This window comes from Phyllosticta capitalensis (assembly GCF_038381095.1).
Source record: "Phyllosticta capitalensis strain CBS 128856 chromosome Unknown BKA78scaffold_2, whole genome shotgun sequence".
In the NCBI taxonomy this organism is placed as follows: Eukaryota; Fungi; Ascomycota; class Dothideomycetes; order Botryosphaeriales; family Phyllostictaceae; genus Phyllosticta; species Phyllosticta capitalensis.
Genome location: NW_027117440.1, coordinates 3668877 through 3686021, shown reverse-complemented (window position 1 = coordinate 3686021; position 17145 = coordinate 3668877). Strand labels below are relative to the sequence as shown.

The 17145-nt window shown below is 56.1% G+C and overlaps 7 protein-coding genes across 7 annotated transcripts; all 7 read left to right on the top strand.

The window, feature by feature from the left end:
• The first annotated feature begins 48 nt into the window (after positions 1-48).
• BKA78DRAFT_307698 (uncharacterized protein) lies at positions 49-832 on the top strand. The gene has a single exon (XM_066887885.1). The coding sequence runs from the start codon at positions 104-106 to the stop codon at positions 740-742; it is 639 nt and encodes a 212-aa protein (XP_066748597.1). The 5' UTR covers positions 49-103; the 3' UTR covers positions 743-832.
• A 1245-nt stretch (positions 833-2077) lies between these two features.
• BKA78DRAFT_366021 (Oxysterol-binding protein-domain-containing protein) lies at positions 2078-5697 on the top strand. The gene is made up of 2 exons (XM_066892566.1): positions 2078-2262; positions 2318-5697. Exons 1-2 carry the CDS (start codon positions 2227-2229, stop codon positions 5507-5509), a joined length of 3228 nt encoding a protein of 1075 aa, XP_066748596.1. The 5' UTR covers positions 2078-2226; the 3' UTR covers positions 5510-5697.
• Positions 5698-7884: 2187 nt separating this feature from the next.
• Positions 7885-8937, top strand: BKA78DRAFT_293215 (uncharacterized protein; the record flags this gene model as incomplete). Its single annotated transcript, XM_066886178.1, has 2 exons — positions 7885-8214; positions 8275-8937. 2 exons carry the CDS (start codon positions 7885-7887, stop codon positions 8935-8937), a joined length of 993 nt encoding a protein of 330 aa, XP_066748595.1.
• A 571-nt stretch (positions 8938-9508) lies between these two features.
• On the top strand, positions 9509-10493 carry BKA78DRAFT_293214 (uncharacterized protein; the record flags this gene model as incomplete). Its single annotated transcript, XM_066886177.1, has 2 exons — positions 9509-9808; positions 9846-10493. 2 exons carry the CDS (start codon positions 9509-9511, stop codon positions 10491-10493), a joined length of 948 nt encoding a protein of 315 aa, XP_066748594.1.
• Positions 10494-11391: 898 nt separating this feature from the next.
• On the top strand, positions 11392-12371 carry BKA78DRAFT_293213 (uncharacterized protein; the record flags this gene model as incomplete). Its single annotated transcript, XM_066886176.1, has 2 exons — positions 11392-11712; positions 11763-12371. 2 exons carry the CDS (start codon positions 11392-11394, stop codon positions 12369-12371), a joined length of 930 nt encoding a protein of 309 aa, XP_066748593.1.
• A 777-nt stretch (positions 12372-13148) lies between these two features.
• On the top strand, positions 13149-14213 carry BKA78DRAFT_293212 (uncharacterized protein; the record flags this gene model as incomplete). Its single annotated transcript, XM_066886175.1, has 1 exon — positions 13149-14213. One exon carries the CDS (start codon positions 13149-13151, stop codon positions 14211-14213), a length of 1065 nt encoding a protein of 354 aa, XP_066748592.1.
• Positions 14214-15254: 1041 nt separating this feature from the next.
• Positions 15255-16225, top strand: BKA78DRAFT_293211 (uncharacterized protein; the record flags this gene model as incomplete). The annotated part of the gene is made up of 3 exons (XM_066886174.1): positions 15255-15590; positions 15646-15852; positions 15890-16225. The coding sequence occupies 3 exons, from the start codon at positions 15255-15257 to the stop codon at positions 16223-16225; spliced, it is 879 nt and encodes a 292-aa protein (XP_066748591.1).
• Between the last annotated feature and the right edge of the window lie 920 nt (positions 16226-17145).

Genomic DNA, 17145 nt, shown 5'->3' with positions numbered 1-17145 from the left:
CGGGTGATGGACTGTGGCTGTGACTGTGGTTTCGGCGTTTGGGGGCTCTCTTCTTCTTCTTCTTCTTCTTCTTCTTCTTCTTCATTTATTCCCTTGGACGTCTATGTCTTTTTTCACCAAAATCTGTCACTCTGTTGTCCTTTTCGTCGATTACCCCCTTTTGTTTGCCCATGATCGGTTTTTTTCGTTCCTCACTCATGATGCTACAACCTACTTCACAGCAGCAGCAGCAGCAGCAAGCTTAATGCAGAAGACCCACCCCTTTTTTGCTTCATCTCTTTTTCTCTGGCAAGCCATAACGGCTTGGCCTGATTTCAAGATGCCCCCGCGACCTTGTTTTACCTTTACCCATGTTTCTGTTGTTGCTTTTTTTGCTCCTTCTTCTCGGTGTCTGCAGTTGTCCTTGTGCCCCCTGTTCTCATTCCATCATGTCTGGCTTCGTTTCAACCGTGCCCGCACACTCCTTTTTTGCTGGGTTTTTGCTTCACATTTGCTTTTTTGGAGGCTTTTTCTGCTCCTACGGTTTCATCTGATTGTCTCATTGGTTTGGAGTCAGTCGGTCGCAGCGACAGCGTGGAGTGAATGGCGATTTTTATCTTTCTTTCTTCTTCTTCGACCTGCTCGTTTGGTTGCTTGTTCTTCTTTTTCTGATTATCTGTTTCGTGGTGCGCGGGTCTCATTTCTCCCCCTCCACTTCCCCTTTTACTTTTACATTTACCCCTTGCTGTTTCTGTCCGTGTGACTTGTTTGAGGGCTCGCTTGTGGGGGATGCGGCGGTTGCTCTCTACCTACCCTTAACAATCAATCAATCAATGGCATCTGATTGACGAGATTATACTTTGTCCCGGTTTGAGTGACTGTACCACTTTGACGTTTAGCACGGCGCAACCTGTGGCGCAAAGCGTGGCGCAGAGCGTGGCGGCGGACGTGAGCAACAACAACTCAAACCGTTGTTCCTTGCCCTAACGACAAGGCAACATGTTTATTCTCCGTTTCTACCCACTAGGTATTGTTGTTGCGGCTGCTGACGTCATGTCATCCGTGTCAGCTACCGAGGGAGACAGCGGGCAGCAGTTGAACAAAAGCGACAGCAGAGGACGCGAAGCATGGCATGGCATGGGACGTCATTCGGGTTCGGCAGTGGATGGGCTCCGCGACACACGGGACACGACCTAGCCGGGTCGGTTTACTCGGACCGGTTCGGCTAGGTACTAGGTAGCTGGCAGGGGCTGGCGAACCGTTTAACGTTCGGACGGATTGGAACGGTCGGTCGGTTGGGATGGCAGGCCTGGCTGGGGTGTGGTGTGTTGGCAACTATAGCTACGTCAGGGGGCGAGGGATGCGTGCGGGCAAGCAAGCGGGTTGGCTGATGTACATGCAGTCAGTCAACAATAGGGTGATGAGAGAAGAGAGGGAAGGTAACGGAGGAGGTGGAGTGGGACTACTGTGCAACTGTCTCTTGGCTGGCTGAGAGGTGAAATGCGGAAGACGTGGGTTGCGAGAGCCGAACCGTTTTTGAGCCGGGTGCAGGGGATGAGATGGGATGGGATGGGTTTGGCTGACCTGACGGGAACGACATGGAGAAAGTAAACACGGCCACGTCTCTTTTAAATGCCTTCTTAATTATAGGTTTCTTTCTCACCTCACACGATAAAGCCACCAACTACCCAACTTGAAGCTGACCTGACCTGAATTACACTGCGGCTTTTGGTACTTACATCGTTGTCGTGGTGGACGGTGGACAAGCTCGAGCTCCATTTCTCCCCCCTTCCGCTCCGACACGCCGACTCCCGCGCGCTCGAGCTCCCCCGTCATCAACCACCCCTTTGGACTTGGCTCTTTGGACTTTCGCACTCCCCGATTGATTTTGAGAGCGACTGGCCCCAAAGTCTACCCTCATCTTACCGCCAAATTCCACCCTCGTCATCGTTGCCGACTTCTACGCTCGTCTCATTGCCGACTCGCACGCTCGTCGCTCGTCGTCATCGCCGACTCGCTCCGCTCAAGTCAGCCCGCCCCCACAACCTCTCTGACCGCCTGCCTGCCTGCCTGCCTCCCTTACTCCCGACACCTTGATCATGTCCACATAGCACATCTGGTCTTTTCTCGAGCCCACCACTTCCCTGTAGACACGCTGCTCCCAGAATCCCTACGCGCGTCTATTCCTCTCAACCACCGTAATTCCACTCCGGACCCCGCAGGCAGCAACCCGGAGCATCGTCCACCATGGCGGGAATGGAGCAGCTGCAAGTACATAGCAAGGTAAGCGGCCAGTACAAAGGGAAGAGCTGTGAATGACACGCATCCGCCATGCTAGAGCTATCTTGTCCGCTGGATCAACGTCCCCGCCGGCCACTCCATCTCGTGGAGCATCCAACCCCACAAAAAGTCGCTCAACTTTGGCATCTTCAAGCACCCGGGCACCAAGAATGGCGAGGCTCCAAACCTGCCCTCGACCGCCACGGCCGCCATCACCGACTCGCCCGCGACAGCCACGGGCGGCGACGCCCCGCTGGCCGACAACCGCAAGCGCGCCTCGAGCCTGGGCGCGCCCCCTGGCGTCAAGATCTCACAGAACGACCGCACGCTTGTGTTGGAAAAGCTGGCGAGCATAGGGCTGAAGCCCGTCGCGTGGAAGGGCAAATGCGAGGCCGACAAGGTGTCCATGGGCCGCTACGACGTGCCCGACGGCGAGGGCGGCATGTACGGCCTGGTCTTTGACAACACGTTCAGCAAGCAGGTCGCAAAGACGGCCACGTTTGTGCTCATGACGCACCCGACCAATGCGCCGCCCAAGTCTGGCCACCACCTGCACTTTTCCCACGCCGTTGGCGGCAGCACCGCCGGCGGCTCCAATAAATCGTCGCCCAAGTTTGCCCCCGAGACCAACTTTGCCGACTCCACCGAGAGCTTGTCGCAGGACACGATTGCTGCGGATCCGAGGCCCAAGAGCAGGCACATTGTTGAGGCGACGACGCCCGGTGGCAGCTTGTTTTACACCGGCGTGTTGCTCAAGAAGAGGAGGAAGCGCAACCAGGGATACGCGAGGCGCTTCTTCAGTCTGGATTACACGTCGAATACCTTGTCCTACTACCAAAACAGGCAGTCGTCTGCGTTGCGCGGCGCCATTCCGCTCTCCTTGGCCGCCATTTCGGCAAACGAAAAGACAAGAGATATTAGCGTGGACAGCGGCGCCGAGGTGTGGCATTTGCGCGCCAACAACCAAAAGGATTTCGAGATGTGGAAGGAGGCACTGGAAAGAGCAACCAGACAGGCGAGCCAGATCCCCAGCGCAGAGGCCAAGGAGTCGCAGGGATTCGACTGGCCCACCGACCCCAAGGTCACGACCGAAGCGGATGAGCGCGACTGGGGCCGCGTCGAGGCGCTCGTGGGCAGAGTGTCAGGGACCAGGGATGCGGTGAGGAGGCTGGCCAAGGACACGGATCCCCAGCGACCGCCGCCCACCCCCTCGGCCGCCAGCAGCGTTAAGGGGAGCAGCGCCATTAGCGGCATGATGAGCCCCTCTCTGGCCAGCCCCAGCGACTCCGAGTCGGCAGAGTACTTCAAGGACGATTCGGACGCAAAGTCGGAGAAGAAGAGCTCCGCGTTTTGGAAGCGGAAGCCCAGCGCGTCGGCCGCCAGCGCGGCGTCTGCGGGTGGTCTCTTTAGGAGGAGCGTGTCGGCGCAGGTTCCCGCCCCTGGAAGCGTGCCCCCTGTTCCCCCGCTGCCGAATGGCATGTCGACGACGTCTCTGCCCGTCCAGAATCGCCCGACGAGCTCCCGCGCGCCCGTCGATGAGAGCGTGCACGAAAACGTCATGGCCATCCTGCGCGATTTGGATTCGGTTGTTGCCGAGTTTTCTGCCCTGCTCGCGGAGAGCAAGGCTCGGCGTACCCCTGCCACTCCCGCTGCGCAGGAGTCGCGCAAGAGCATCGATTCGGCGTCGGACGACGAGTTTTTCGACGCGACGGGCGGCGACGAGCGGGACAGCACGCGCAACTCCAAGATTCTCACCATCCGCCAGGACAGCGACGAGCCGGCCGAGGGTGCTACGGATGAGGTCTCGGACGGCGAGTCGGAGGCCAGCAGTGAAGGCGAGACTGTTGGCGCTTTTGACAAGGGCGCTGACCAGCCGGGACTGCTGCCGCCAAAGCCCAAGACGCTGACGCCGCTCCCGCTCGAGAGGGTGTCGAGGAGGGACACTGTGCCGCCGTCCAAGGTTGCGCCGCCCAGCTTGATTGCTTTCCTGAAGAAGAATGTCGGCAAGGACCTCAGCACCATTGCCATGCCCGTGTCGGCCAACGAGCCCACGTCGCTGCTCCAGCGCGTCGCCGAGCAAATGGAGTACAGCGAGCTGCTGGACAAGGCGGCCACGGCCAGCGCCGACGACGGCACCCGCATCCTGTACGTCACGGCCTTTGCCATTTCGTCCTTCAGCAACAACCGCGCCAAGGAGCGCGCCATCCGCAAGCCCTTCAACCCCATGCTCGGCGAGACGTACGAGCTGGTCCGCGAGGACAAGGGCTTCCGCTTCCTGGCCGAGAAAGTGTCGCACCGCCCCGTCCGCATGGCGTGCCAGGCCGAAGCGTCCAACTGGACCTTTGTGCAGGCGCCCATGCCCGTCCAAAAGTTCTGGGGCAAGAGCGCCGAGCTCAACACGGACGGCCGCGCGCGCGTCTTCCTCTACCCGCCATACTCGCCTGAAGGCACCGTGGAGCACTACAGCTGGACCGTCGCGACGTCCTTCCTGCGCAACATCATCGCCGGCGAAAAGTACGTCGAGCCCGTCGGCACCATGACGGTCGTCAACGAAACCACGGGCGCCCGCGCCGTCGCCACCTTCAAGGCCGGCGGCATGTTCGCCGGCCGCTCCGAGGATGTGTCTGTGGCGTGCTTCGCGCCCGGCCAACCGCACAGCGGCGGCTCCCCCCTCCCCCTCGGCCTCGTCGGCAAGTGGACCCAGCAGCTCGCCTTCACCATGAACGGCAACCCCGACCCCTCGCGCCCCGACCCCGCATGGCGCGTCGGCGCCCTCGTCGAGAAGCCCGAGAAGCGCTTCGGCTTCACGACTTTTGCGGCTGCGCTGAACGAGGTCACGCCTGTCGAGGAGAAGCACCTCCCGCCGACGGACTCGAGACTGCGCCCCGACCAGCGCGCCGCCGAGGACGGCGATCTCGACACGGCGGAGAAGCTGAAGGCGAGGTTGGAGGAACGCCAGAGGGAGAGGCGGAAGGCCATGGAGGAGAGGGGCGAGACGTGGGAACCGAGGTGGTTTGTGAGGATTGGTGGGGAGGATGAAGGGGAGGAGGACAAGGGGGAGTGGAGGTTGAGGGGGGACGGGAGGGCTATTGGGAGGAGAGGGAGAGGGGGAGTTGGGAGGGGGTGGTTGATGTGCTGGAGGTGTAGTATTTTTGGCTGTATGTACTTTATAGACGGACGGATGGAAGCGAGCGAGCGTCGGTTATTTAGCATTTGCATGCATCATGTACCCATGTATGGAGCGTTGTAGTTGAAGCAAGCTTTGGCAAGCGTCGGATGGAGGTCAACCGTTAATCAACACTTCTGCCGGCCTTTCATGTAAAACCCAATTCTCCAGTTCTTACATCATCCACTAGCTTCGCTCTCTCAACCTGGCCTTCATGCACCTGGTCGACCTCCGGTTTTCGACTCGAAAAAACTGGCTGACTGTTGCAGCACCAGCAGCGCTGGGCACGCCGTCGGAGCCCCATCGCTGGAAAAACCGCTTTCTCGTCCTCTCCTACGGCCTCAGCTAGCGAGAAGCTGTTCAGGACGCCTGTCGGCAACATCAACATCACGTCAGGCATGGAAATGCCCCCAACGCCATATCTCTTCGGAGCCAGTCAAGTCAGCCGACAAGGCTGTGGGTGAGAAGACGAAGAAGAAGATGGAGGAATCTTTGGCCCACGGCACAACTCCCACCAAGCGACATGATATGCAGAGGGAGTCAAGCGGAGGGCCCGCCACAGAACAGGCGACGCCACGAGGAACCGGTGACACTCGACGTGGCCGTCCCCGAGGATTTGGGCCTTTCATGTACGGTGCTTTCGGTGACTACTGGCTTTATGGTCTTTCGAAGTTGTCTCGATTATGTGAACACGGCTCTGGCCTACGTAAATGTGTTTTGCGCTTGAGCGTCTGCATCTTTCTTCCTCCTCTGCGCCGCCATCGCGACTCCACCTAACAACCACAGCTCCTCCTCTCCTCCAATTTTCTCACTAACGGGAACACACCCCTTCTTATCCCAACCACTTCTATGAGCTGAGCCAAAACAACAATGCGGGGCTACCGACTCTCGACCCCTTCGCCTGTCTCTATCTCCACCAGTTCTCACCACCTCCGGCTCCGCGTCGCAGTGCCAACGGTGCCAATCTCCGCACCGGCGACTACTACACCTACCGCTCTCGCGTTCTGGTCGACCGCACTCGCCACTATGTGAGCCCTGAGAGGAACCTCGCACGCAAGGTCTCCAAATGGGAGGACGCGATGGTCCTTGACGACGAGGAGATGATGGAAGGAGACCCGGCGTATGACGGTGGCGACAAACAAGGCGACGTCATTATGGAGGAACGAGATGTGGAGTTGGGAATGCGTAAGCTCAGCAAGGTTTGCCGTCTTCATTTGCCCACGGAGAGTCTGATCAATGGCTCATTGAGGACACAGCAGCCGCGCGGACAGCGCAACCTCACGCCAGTTCTCTGATGTATCACCTTCTCCTCCACTCTCTCAACTGCCACTAACACCTCAACGACCACCAGCAGCCACCTTACTGGCGCGGACGTCGCCATGGACGTGGACATGGCTTGGGAGGACGGCCCATACCGTCCTCCCATGCCCCCGACGCCGCGCCTCTCCTACGTCAAGCCTGTTCCGTTCTCATCTTCTCCCATCCTGCCTCCAACATCTCCTTCCTTTGGTTCGGCACCAATCAGCCCTGTCGTGTCCCTCCCAAACGTCGAGGAGCAGACTTCAGCCCGTCTTCGCCAGGCGCAGCAGGCTCAGGGACAGATCACACCTTTCCGCTCGCACCGTCGCACTGCCGCCGTTGGCAGCATCGCATAATCCCCGATCTATAGCAGTGGCAGCGTTCTTGTAAGAAGCCCCGCCAGCTTCGGAGCGGCCTCTTTGTACACAAGCCCGGCTACCGTCCACAGCAGTCCAATCGTCGGTCACAAGCGCAACTACACTATGATTCATGGCGGAGACGGGCGAGGCGAGCACGATGACCATGTCAAGAAGTTGAAAGGTGCCGTGAACAGCATGAGAGTTGGTTGAATGAGACGGAAGGCGGCGGGCGAAGATGGAGCGGCGGCAAAAGTTTGGAGACGGCCTGAAGCACAAGGGAAACCATGGTGGGGGTTTGGAAACTTGTATAATTGATAGTGAATTTTTCTACGTATGGTGACGCAAAGATCCTCCGACTGCCTCGTTTGTTGAAGAGAAAATTTGAAGTGAATAGAACTTCAGCGTCGCTTGTTGTCCATTTTTGGCTAGCTTGGATGCCAACAGAGAGGCGCCCGTCTTTTGTACTTCCGCTTCGTTGTTCTCTTTCCTCTATTGTCGACAGTGGCTGTAAGAGCTGAGAAACTACATGCGCTGCCAGAGCAAGGCGGACTTTCGTCTCCTGGGACGCACTGAAGCGGATTCGGCCTATCTGCAGACGTCCATCTCGCCCTCTACGCCGACGCTTTCCTTGCACGGCCTGCACTCTCTTCTTGCTCTTTCAACACAAATCTCTCCATCATTCTTGTCTACTGCCTACTATCGATGCCGGCCGACCGACCGACCGACCGCCTGCGTTCAATGTCAGCCTGCACACCAACCCTCATCCCTCATCTTCTCTCTTGCCAACCAGACAGCGACGACATGGCCCACGCCCGATTCTCAACACCTTCACCGGTGTCTTCTCCCTCCATGCTATCACCGCCAGCGGCTCCGCGCCGTGGTCACAACCGCCTCATCACCCGCCCACACAATCTTCATCGCGCTCGTCGCTACTCGAGCCCCGGATGCGGCTCCACGCGCCCGGTCTCCAGCTGGGAGGAAGCCATGATGCTTGACGAAGAGGACGTCTACATGATGGAAGGAGAGCTTGAATACATGGGCGATGATGAGGAAGACATTGATATGGATGAGAACGACAAAGACCGCGAGGAGATGGACGTCCAATTCGAAACGGAGAAGGGTCGCGTCAAGGTACGATTCCGATCATGCAGGAAGGGAAGCTTCAATCAAAATGGCTGACCGAGTTCCCAGCCGCAGCATCAGTACAAACAGCGCAAGGTCACGCCCGTCCCTTGGAATGTCGCTTTTTCCTCTTCTCCTCCGGCCATTACTTCCACCGGCGTCACTGGCAACCTCCGCACCATCTTGGAGACCAACATGGATGAGGAGTCTGGTTGGGATGACAGCCTGCGCCGTCTCCCTGTCCCTCCTACTCCTCGTCTCGCCAAAGTGTTGCCTGTCCCGTCATCGTCTCCAGTCGTGCCTCCGTCCTCGTCTCGCCAAAGTGTTGCCTGTCCCGTCATCGTCTCCAGTCGTGCCTCCGTCCTCGTCTCCGTTCATGCTTCCATCATCTCCGGTCTTTTCCCCTCACCGATGGGCCCAGGCTACTACATGTCGACCAGCGAACAAGCTACGCATCACCAGACGACCCACCAGGGCGCGGCGTTCTTCTCTCATCCCACTACTACAGGAGATTCTTCACAATACAGCAGCAGCCCGGCGGTTTTCAGCACTGCGTCCTCTTCCAACGGCAGTTTGACGTTTGTCAGTAGCCCGCTCACCAGATCTTCCAAGCGCAGCCACGAGCAGCTCGTTGAAGACGAGGGAGACGGAAATGGATCGGGCATGAGCAAGATGGGCAGCAGTCCGTTCAAAAGGCTGAAGGTAGCCACCAACCGTCAAACGGTCCAGTGACGAGGAATAGATGGAGAGACTACCATTGAGACAATACAGGATCGACGTCGGGAGGATATTGTTGGAACTTCTGGGAGAGATAGATAGCATTCGTTGCCGTCAGACCGAGCACTGAGACTCAGGGGTTGGATCATATTTCGACAGGATGAAGCTTTAATCGAAAGTCGGGACTCTAGTCGTTCTTCCGTGTTGTGCCTTCATAAGTAAGACTTTGCTAGGCTGATAACTAAGCAAAGACACTGAAGTGACGTGAGCTTCAGCATTGCTTGCTATCCATTTTGGGATGGCGCGGCTGCCGATGGACTTCTTTTGCACTTCTATGTCTGGTGTTAATGTTCTGCGTTTCCTTCTTCTGTACGCCAGTCTCTGAATTGTCACCGCCGACAAGGATTTGCTCCGCGAAGAAGTCTCTGTAAATGCCTAGTGGTGTGTTCGTGCGGCATTGCCCGCCAAACCCTTTGCTGCGTCAATTTTTTCCACGACAACGGATCACTCTCGCACCGTCAAATCCGATCCGATCAAAAACCTCTCCCCTCTATCAACTCCTCTTCAACATTCAACCCCGGCCAACATGCCGCCCCGACTTACGACCCCGTCACCTCCTTCCTCCCCGTACACGTTCTCTCCACCTCCAGCTCCGCGCCGTGCTCGCCGCCTTCAGCCTCAGAACAGAAACAAGAACGTCCTCCACCACCGCCGCTACAATTCCCTCGACAGCATTACCACGAGACCGGTCTACGGGTGGGAGCAAGAGCAAGACCCCACCATGGACGCCATGGTCCTTGATAGTGAAGAAGACGACTTGATGGCCTACGACGGCAGCGACGAAGACGAGAGCGACGAAACGAGCGAGAATGGAGACCAGATGGACGTTTAGATGAGCTTCCAGAACTCAAAGGTACGAGCAGACGGATCAGAGGTCAGGGACGCTGTCTAACAAGTCGCAGAACAAGCTGTGCCTTGTGCGTGGCGATTACTCTGCCCCACCACAGCCTGCCATCTCGTCCCTTCTTACGACCACTGCTCGCCAGCCCTTCACGGCACCCCTCGACAACATGGAGGCCCCGATGGACACAGACATGGGTTGGAAAAACGATGTCAGCCATAGTCCCATGCCATCAAAGCCACGTCTCGCCAAAGTCATGCCCGTTCCATTCTCGTCTCCACCGGTCTTCCCTGAATCGTCCCCAGTAGTCCCTGCCACCACGTTCGGCACCATGGTTCACCTGCCGCAGGCGCAGCAGCAGCAGACGAAGCACCACCCCTACCCGGACGCACAGATGATGGGACCCACCACGCTTTTCCGTTCTTACAATCGCACCACAAGTCTCGACGATGCTCCCTCCTCTGTCTACAGCAGCGACGGCTTCCTCAACAGTAGCCCGGCTGGATTCGGCATTGCCTCGCTCCGCAGCAGCTACACTATTCCCAGCAGTCCCATCCAGCTTACCAGTGGTGTCAAGCGTCCTTTAATTGAAGAAGAGGGAGCGGATGGAAAAGGAACGAAGCAGGAAAAGAAGACGAAGAAGGCGAAGATGGGCATGGAAGGTGCGTAGGGATTTTGAATTGGACAAGATGCTCGGCTTGGTTTGATCGTCATGTTGGAGATGACCCAAAAGACCAGGTATTGGGCAAAGGATTGATGGTTTTGACGGGGGCAAGATTGGCAGGTGGATGTTGCCAAACGCCACGGAAATTGGACCAAATCCAACGACGACACTGAGAAGTAGCAGTTGCAAGTAGAAGAGCAGTTCGGTTATATAGAAGCCGTTAGAAACTTTTGACCCGGATGCGAGGCCTCCATAGTACAGTAGCAGCTCGGCTGCTTTCAGCACCGTGTCTCCCTACAATAAGAGTTCGACATTCTACAGTGGTCTGCTCAGCGGCTCTTCCAAGCGCAGCCGCGAGCACGTCAATGATGACAAGGGAGATGGAGTTAGATCGGGCATGAGCATCATGGGTAGCAGCCCGGTGATAAGGTTGAAGCTGGCAACCTGCAACAAGATGGTTTTGGTTGAGGGAGAATCTGGTGGACACTGCTTCTCTAGACAGGTATTCAATTGATAGGGGAAAGGAGCTGTTGAGTCTTAACAGGATTGAGCCCAGCGAGACAGCGCGTCCAACGGATATCGATATTCTCGACGTTCTCACGTATAGCATCTTCATAAGTAAGAATTATTGGTTAATCAAGCGAAAATGACACTGAAGTGAAGTCGTCGCTTGCGCATTGTCCGTATTCGGCTAGTGTGGCTTGGAGGTGTTGAAGTGTTGTGCGGTTCTGCTTTTGGTCTTCAATTCTCTCACTCCCTCTCCTATTTAACAACGGCCTTCGCAATCCACCAACATTCAGGTGCTCGGTGCTGTTTTGGTCTTCTTTGCCGCCGACCAATCCCCAAAAATCTACGACCTCTCCTCCCCACCATCTTCTCTCTCGACGATTCAACCACAATCAACATGCCTCCCAGAGCTTCGACTCCGCCTCCTACATTCTCCTTGCCCTTACTGTCTCCGCCCCCGGCTCCACGCCGCGGCCGCCGCCTCAACCCTCGGAACCGTACCGAGAACATCAACCGTCACCGTCGCTACGCTTCTCTTGACAGCATCACCGAGATGTCGGGATACGGATGGGAGCAAGACGTCAGCATGGATGTTATGGTCTTCGACGATGCAGAAGACTGCTTGGTGGTATACGACGGCGGAGACGAGGACGAGAGCGAGGATACGAGAGACAGTCAAGATGAGATGGATGTAGAGATGGGATTCCAGGGCGGAAAGGTATGTGAGATCATATTAGAGCGATGAATGCTGGCTGACCAACTTTGCAGCTCGAGCACGACCAGCGCCACGAGCGTTGCGACACTCCAATCCCACAGCAGCCTGTCTTCTCCTACCCTTCCACTACTTCAGCCAGCCAGCAGCGTTTCGTTACTCCCTTCAGCAACACAGACATGGCCTGGGAGGGCAATTCTAGCCATACTCCCGTTCCTCCAACACCTCGTCTCACGCACGTCAAGCCAGTCCCGTTCTCCTCGCCTCCCGTACTGCCTTCTTCGTCGCCCCCGACCTTCTCCCCTACGACGTGCTACCTTCCGAAGACCCAACAGCATCTCCGCAGCCAGACCATGCACTACCACAACCAGGATCCTCAGACGCGAGAAAACGTCACGCCTGTCCGTCCTTCCGCTGGCATCTCTGCTTTTGGCTTTCCTTCGTCCTCGGTTCACAGCAGCGATGGTGCTTTCACCAGCAGCCCGGCTGGCTTTGGAAGTGCCTCACTCTACAGTGGCGGAACAATCCCAAGCAGCCCCATCCTACCAACCAATGGCGTCAAGCGCGGTCTCGACGTCGTTGAAGAAGGAGATGGTGGAATGGGAATAGGACAGAGATATGTTTCGAAGAAGTTTAAGCACGGCATGGGTCTGGAAGACATTTGACACAGTCACAACTCACAGGGCCGATAGATGCTGGACTGAGTCTGGCTAGGAGGGAAACAGGGTGAGGTAAGAAGGAAGGATCGAGTATCAAGAGAGATGTTGGTTTTGGCCAGGGTGGAGTTTTTCGACTGCACTTCGTCCAAGGAGCTTAAAGATTGGGTAATCCAAGTAGATGGCTCTCGGAATAATGACCGGTCTTTGATGAGTTCGATCGAGACGGCAAAATCATTTGGTGCGGCTTGAGGCACTTCATCTGGTAATTGGTTCTCGAGTTGGTTGGTACTGTGGCTTGGGGAAGATGCTGTTGAGTTCCAGGCGAAGATGGCTACCTCCTATCCTCGTCCAACTAAGGGCTGAGCATGACTAGACGAAACCGCAAACAGATTCTGGGATTTTCGTCAATCTCACGTATATTTCTTTCATAAATAAGACTACATTCAGTCGATGAGCAAGCAGAGACTCTGAAGTGAATTCTTTGCTTGCCCATTGTCCGTATTCAGCTACCGTGGCTTGGAGGTAGAGATGCCTTGCGCGCATCTGCTCCTGATCTTGTATTTTTTGTGCACTTTGCGTTTTGGTAGTCGCAACCTTTACATGCTGAATCATCAGTTGGAGGGCCGCCTTCTCTTTTGAGGTCGGACCTGCTGGGCTGCTCGGCTCCTGCCTCTTTCGTGCCATCTTGTCGACACACCTACACCAAAATCCGACAACCTCACGAACCACCAACCACCACCAAACCTTCGTCTCAGCAACCTACTCACTGGACGAGCTTCGAAGATGCCGCCCCGGTTGTCGACACCGTTCCCCCCCTCTTCCCCGTCACCGTTCTCTCCACCTCCAGCTCCACGCCGCCGTCAGAATCATCGCAACACCTGCCAAACTCCTCTCGTCCGCGTGCGCCGATACTCTGCCCCCAGGAAGGAGGAAACACGCCCAGTCTTCGAGTGGGAGAGTGACGCACATTTTGACGGCATAGCGCTCGATCAAAGTGACTGTCTGATGAGCTTTGAGAGTTCCGATGACAGTGAGGAGAGTGACAGCATGAAGATGGAGACGGACGAAGACGAGGAAGATACAAACATTGACACAGGCTTAATGGAGATGAAGTCCAAGGTATGTGAAGTCGAAACAGAGAGCAAGAAGCCTTCAAAGGAAGACCTTGTGACTGACGTTGACTTTGACAAACCCCAGCAGAAGCATCAGAAGTGCCAGCGAACTCGTCGCTACGAGGACACCCCAATCCGCCGACTTGCTGCACGCTCGACCTCAGCCCCAGCCTCGACCGCATCCCAATCCTCCCCTTCCACAGCCGACTCTCCGACCGGCTACGATTTGGACATGGACTGGGAGGACAGTCCGCGCCGTCTCCATGCTCCTCCAACGTTTCGCCTGTCCCGCGCCCTTCCAATCCTGTCCTCCTCGCCGGTTATGCCGCCCACCTCGCCAGTTTTCCGTCCTGTATCGCCCGAACCTGTCATGGACTTGGATTGCCGCCAGGATATCAAGAACGCGCTCAAGCGACAGAACACTACACCTTTGACAACTCGTGGTCGCCCCTACAATACCTTCGGCGCCACTTCCCCAGTCAAGAGCAGCAGCATTCTCATGACAAGTAGCCCTGCTAGCAGTGAAGTCTTCAACTTTAGCAGTTCTCCCTGCGACACCACCGGCACTATCCCAAGCAGCCCTCTTACGAGCAGTCCTCTCCCGAGCAGTCCTATGACGAATAGGGGTGGTATGAAGCGTAACAGAAATCTGGTCGATGGCGGCGATGATGAGGAGAAGTTGCTCGGAGATATCCAGACAAAGAGGGTCAAGATAGATAGTCCGGAGATTGTTTGAGAGGCATTAAAGGTGCTCGATCGGTTTTCCGCGACAAAAGACCCCGCTAGAAGCAAGAAAAGGATTGAGGTTCTTGGAAGATCATGGCTTTTGCCCAGAGTTTGGGGCTCGGGACTACAGTTGAAGACAAAATGGCGAAGACGGTTGTTATGAGAGCCGAAAGAGAAGCAGAGGGCAGTGCATAGAGTAAAGATGGAATGGCTGTTGGAATAAACACCTATCGATATCAAAAGTCCTGGCACGATCGTTAAGCAAATTTGATGCTGTCAAGTCGGGCATTGTTTGAAGACAATAACCCCCCAAAACAATGGACTGGCGCCCACTAGAGAGAATTCCAGTCTGAGAGATAAAGGAAATGTGTGATTACCAACTGATGGCCACCTTCGAAAGATAGTGGCAAGTTGAACAGTTTGAAGTGTGAAGTATTGACCATTGGTGATCAGTGACCCCTGAAAATCAAGCATCACCCCGCCGGGTCAACGGAAAAAAGCCCAGCTTTTCATGTTGCGGTCGGTACACGAGTGGGAGGACAACATGGCTACTGGCGCTGTGGTTCTTGAACATTTCGATTTCGGCTATGACATGGGACACGAGAGCAATGATGGAGGATGACGGAGGGGGCGAGGGGTAAAGCGATGTTTGCAACGACAGCAAAGGAGTAAGGGGGTTTGCAGAACTGTGGGTATCGTCCGGTGCACTACATGACGAGTCAGCAAAAGGGCACTCAACGTGCAGTCTTGCCCATCTACCAACGCGTCTTAGGCTGATTGAGCAAGTAGAAAGTGAACTGAAGCGGATCCTTGGATCGGATTTGGGCGAGATTTGGCTAGCGTGATTTTGATGTGGCAGCAGCACCAACGTGTTGTGCCTCTGCTCCCAGTCTTTTCGCACTGTGGTCCGCCGCGTTACCTTCTTCTCCTTCTCTTCTATTCAGTCAGCAGCCCGTATCTCTCCACCTGTCTTTTGGCTTTTGGCAGCCTCCCAAACCCGAATCTGACTCCCGCACGACAAGTTCTCCTCAATCTCACCAAAGTGGCCACCATGATGCCAACTCCTCGGTTTTCAACACCGTCACCAGTCCGCTCTCCTACTCCATTTTCCCCTCCACCAGCTCCGCGCCGCTGTGGCCACCGCGTCAGCAAGCAAAACCGCAGCTTCAGCGTTCCACGCACCGGACGCTTCGCGACCTTGAACCACAACACCTCGCAGCCGGTCTTCAACTGGCAAGACGCTACGGTACTTGACGACGAGAAAGATGACCATGTCATGGAAGGACAAGCTGGATACGAAGCAGATCATGAAGACTGTGAGATGGACAAAGGAGGTTCCGACCAGGCAATGGGTTGGGACTCGCGTATTGGAGCTCAGGGCCCTCCGGTATTCAAAGACCTTCGCACGGGACAGTTGAAGAAGAAGCTGCTAACTATCCCAGCACCAGCAGCACCAGGCCGCGCCTGTCTCGTGTCCAGCCGCTCCTCCATCATCGCCGCCACCCTTCTCATTCCAACAGCGCCCTGCTGCTACGGCCTTCGCACACATCGCCAACAGCTCTAACGACGTCGACATGTTCATGGGCGAAGGCGACGCGGCGAGCCTCCCTATTACCCATACCCCCGTTCTCTCTTGGGCCCAGCCAGTTGTCTCTTCGACTCCCATCATGCTGCCTGTGTCTCCAGGCTTTCCTCCAGCGCGTGCCGCCGCAGTACCAGCACCGCCAGCTCCAGCCTACCGCGAACTTCCAAGCTCGCCCTGGAGAGAACTCCTTCGGCACAGGTTCTCTTCCCAACAGTCCTGCCGCCACCCAGAGCACCCTCCTCAGCAGCTCTCCCAGCTTTGGTACTTCTTCGACTATCTACAGTAGCACCGGACCTATGAAGAGCAGCCCGATTCCACGCTGCGGCGGCGTCAAGCGCGCTCGGGATTTCATTTCTGGAAGCGATGGAGAGGAATTGGAGGACAGGCGTCCAGCCAAGAAGGTAGAGATGGGCATCAAGAACTACTGGGACTTTTGATGTGGCTGGAGGCTTGGAAAATGGTTGAAGGGGTCGGGCATGTGGGCAACCGTTTGAGGTTCTAGCGTTAGCTCATTCAGGCAACTTGCGTGGGCAAATGTTCGCGCGACCCTGTGTGAGGCAGCCCAGCAAGGAGGTTCAATGCTCACCAGGGCATGGCGGGCGCTTATATCAGAATGAGAAAACCTTGGATGTTGCCAGGGCGGACTTGAAATAGAACTTTGGGGTGCAGGACGATATTTGAGCGCAGACTGCGCGGTAGAGCAGCAATTGATGACACGCCCTTTTCGTACGCCATCCTGTTTGCGACCCTACCCCTGAGTATTCGCTGGTCCTTCAGACGACCGGGAAACACTGACACCAGAAATCCGATGAGCCACGATGTCAAGCAGGATCATATCGCGTTGATGATGGAAAAGAGAGAAGCTGGCACAGGTTGTGGGTCGCAATAGATTTAGGGGGTGATGATGACAGCGAAAGACACGAAGGACTCTTGCACAAAGCAGGGGGTACAGCCGAGGTACATGAGCTAAAATGAAGAAGTTAAGTAGGCGTGGATAAGGTATAGAGCAGAAGCAAGGTGTTTAAACTCCATTCGCTCGACTCGAAGTCTGCGGTGGACTTCAAAACAATTGAGCCGAGTGTTATTTTGGCTTCTTTTTGGTTTGTAGCTCAAAATCTCATTACCTATTTTCCGAGTCATCTCTAGTCTATTTGGCGAGCCAACAAGGAGTCGAAGGTCACCAAAGTGCGCCGAAGGGAACCAAAGTGAAGTCTTCACTTGATCATCTGCCCAATTCAGCTAGTGCTGCATCGCGCCATATCACACGCTTGCACGGCTCTACTGCGAATCTTCTTCCTTCCTTCCCATCTTCACCCTCTTCAACCTCTCCATCCTCTCCACCCTGACACCCATCCTG

Excerpts from the sequence above, each read along its gene's own strand:
- BKA78DRAFT_307698 (XM_066887885.1), top strand. The coding sequence starts at position 104 with ATGTCTTTTTTCACCAAAATCTGTCACTCTGTTGTCCTTTTCGTCGAT.
- BKA78DRAFT_366021 (XM_066892566.1), top strand. The coding sequence starts at position 2,227 with ATGGCGGGAATGGAGCAGCTGCAAGTACATAGCAAG. Across the intron at positions 2,263-2,317 it reads AGCTGCAAGTACATAGCAAG|AGCTATCTTGTCCGCTGGAT; the intron begins GTAAGCGGCCAG and ends CCGCCATGCTAG.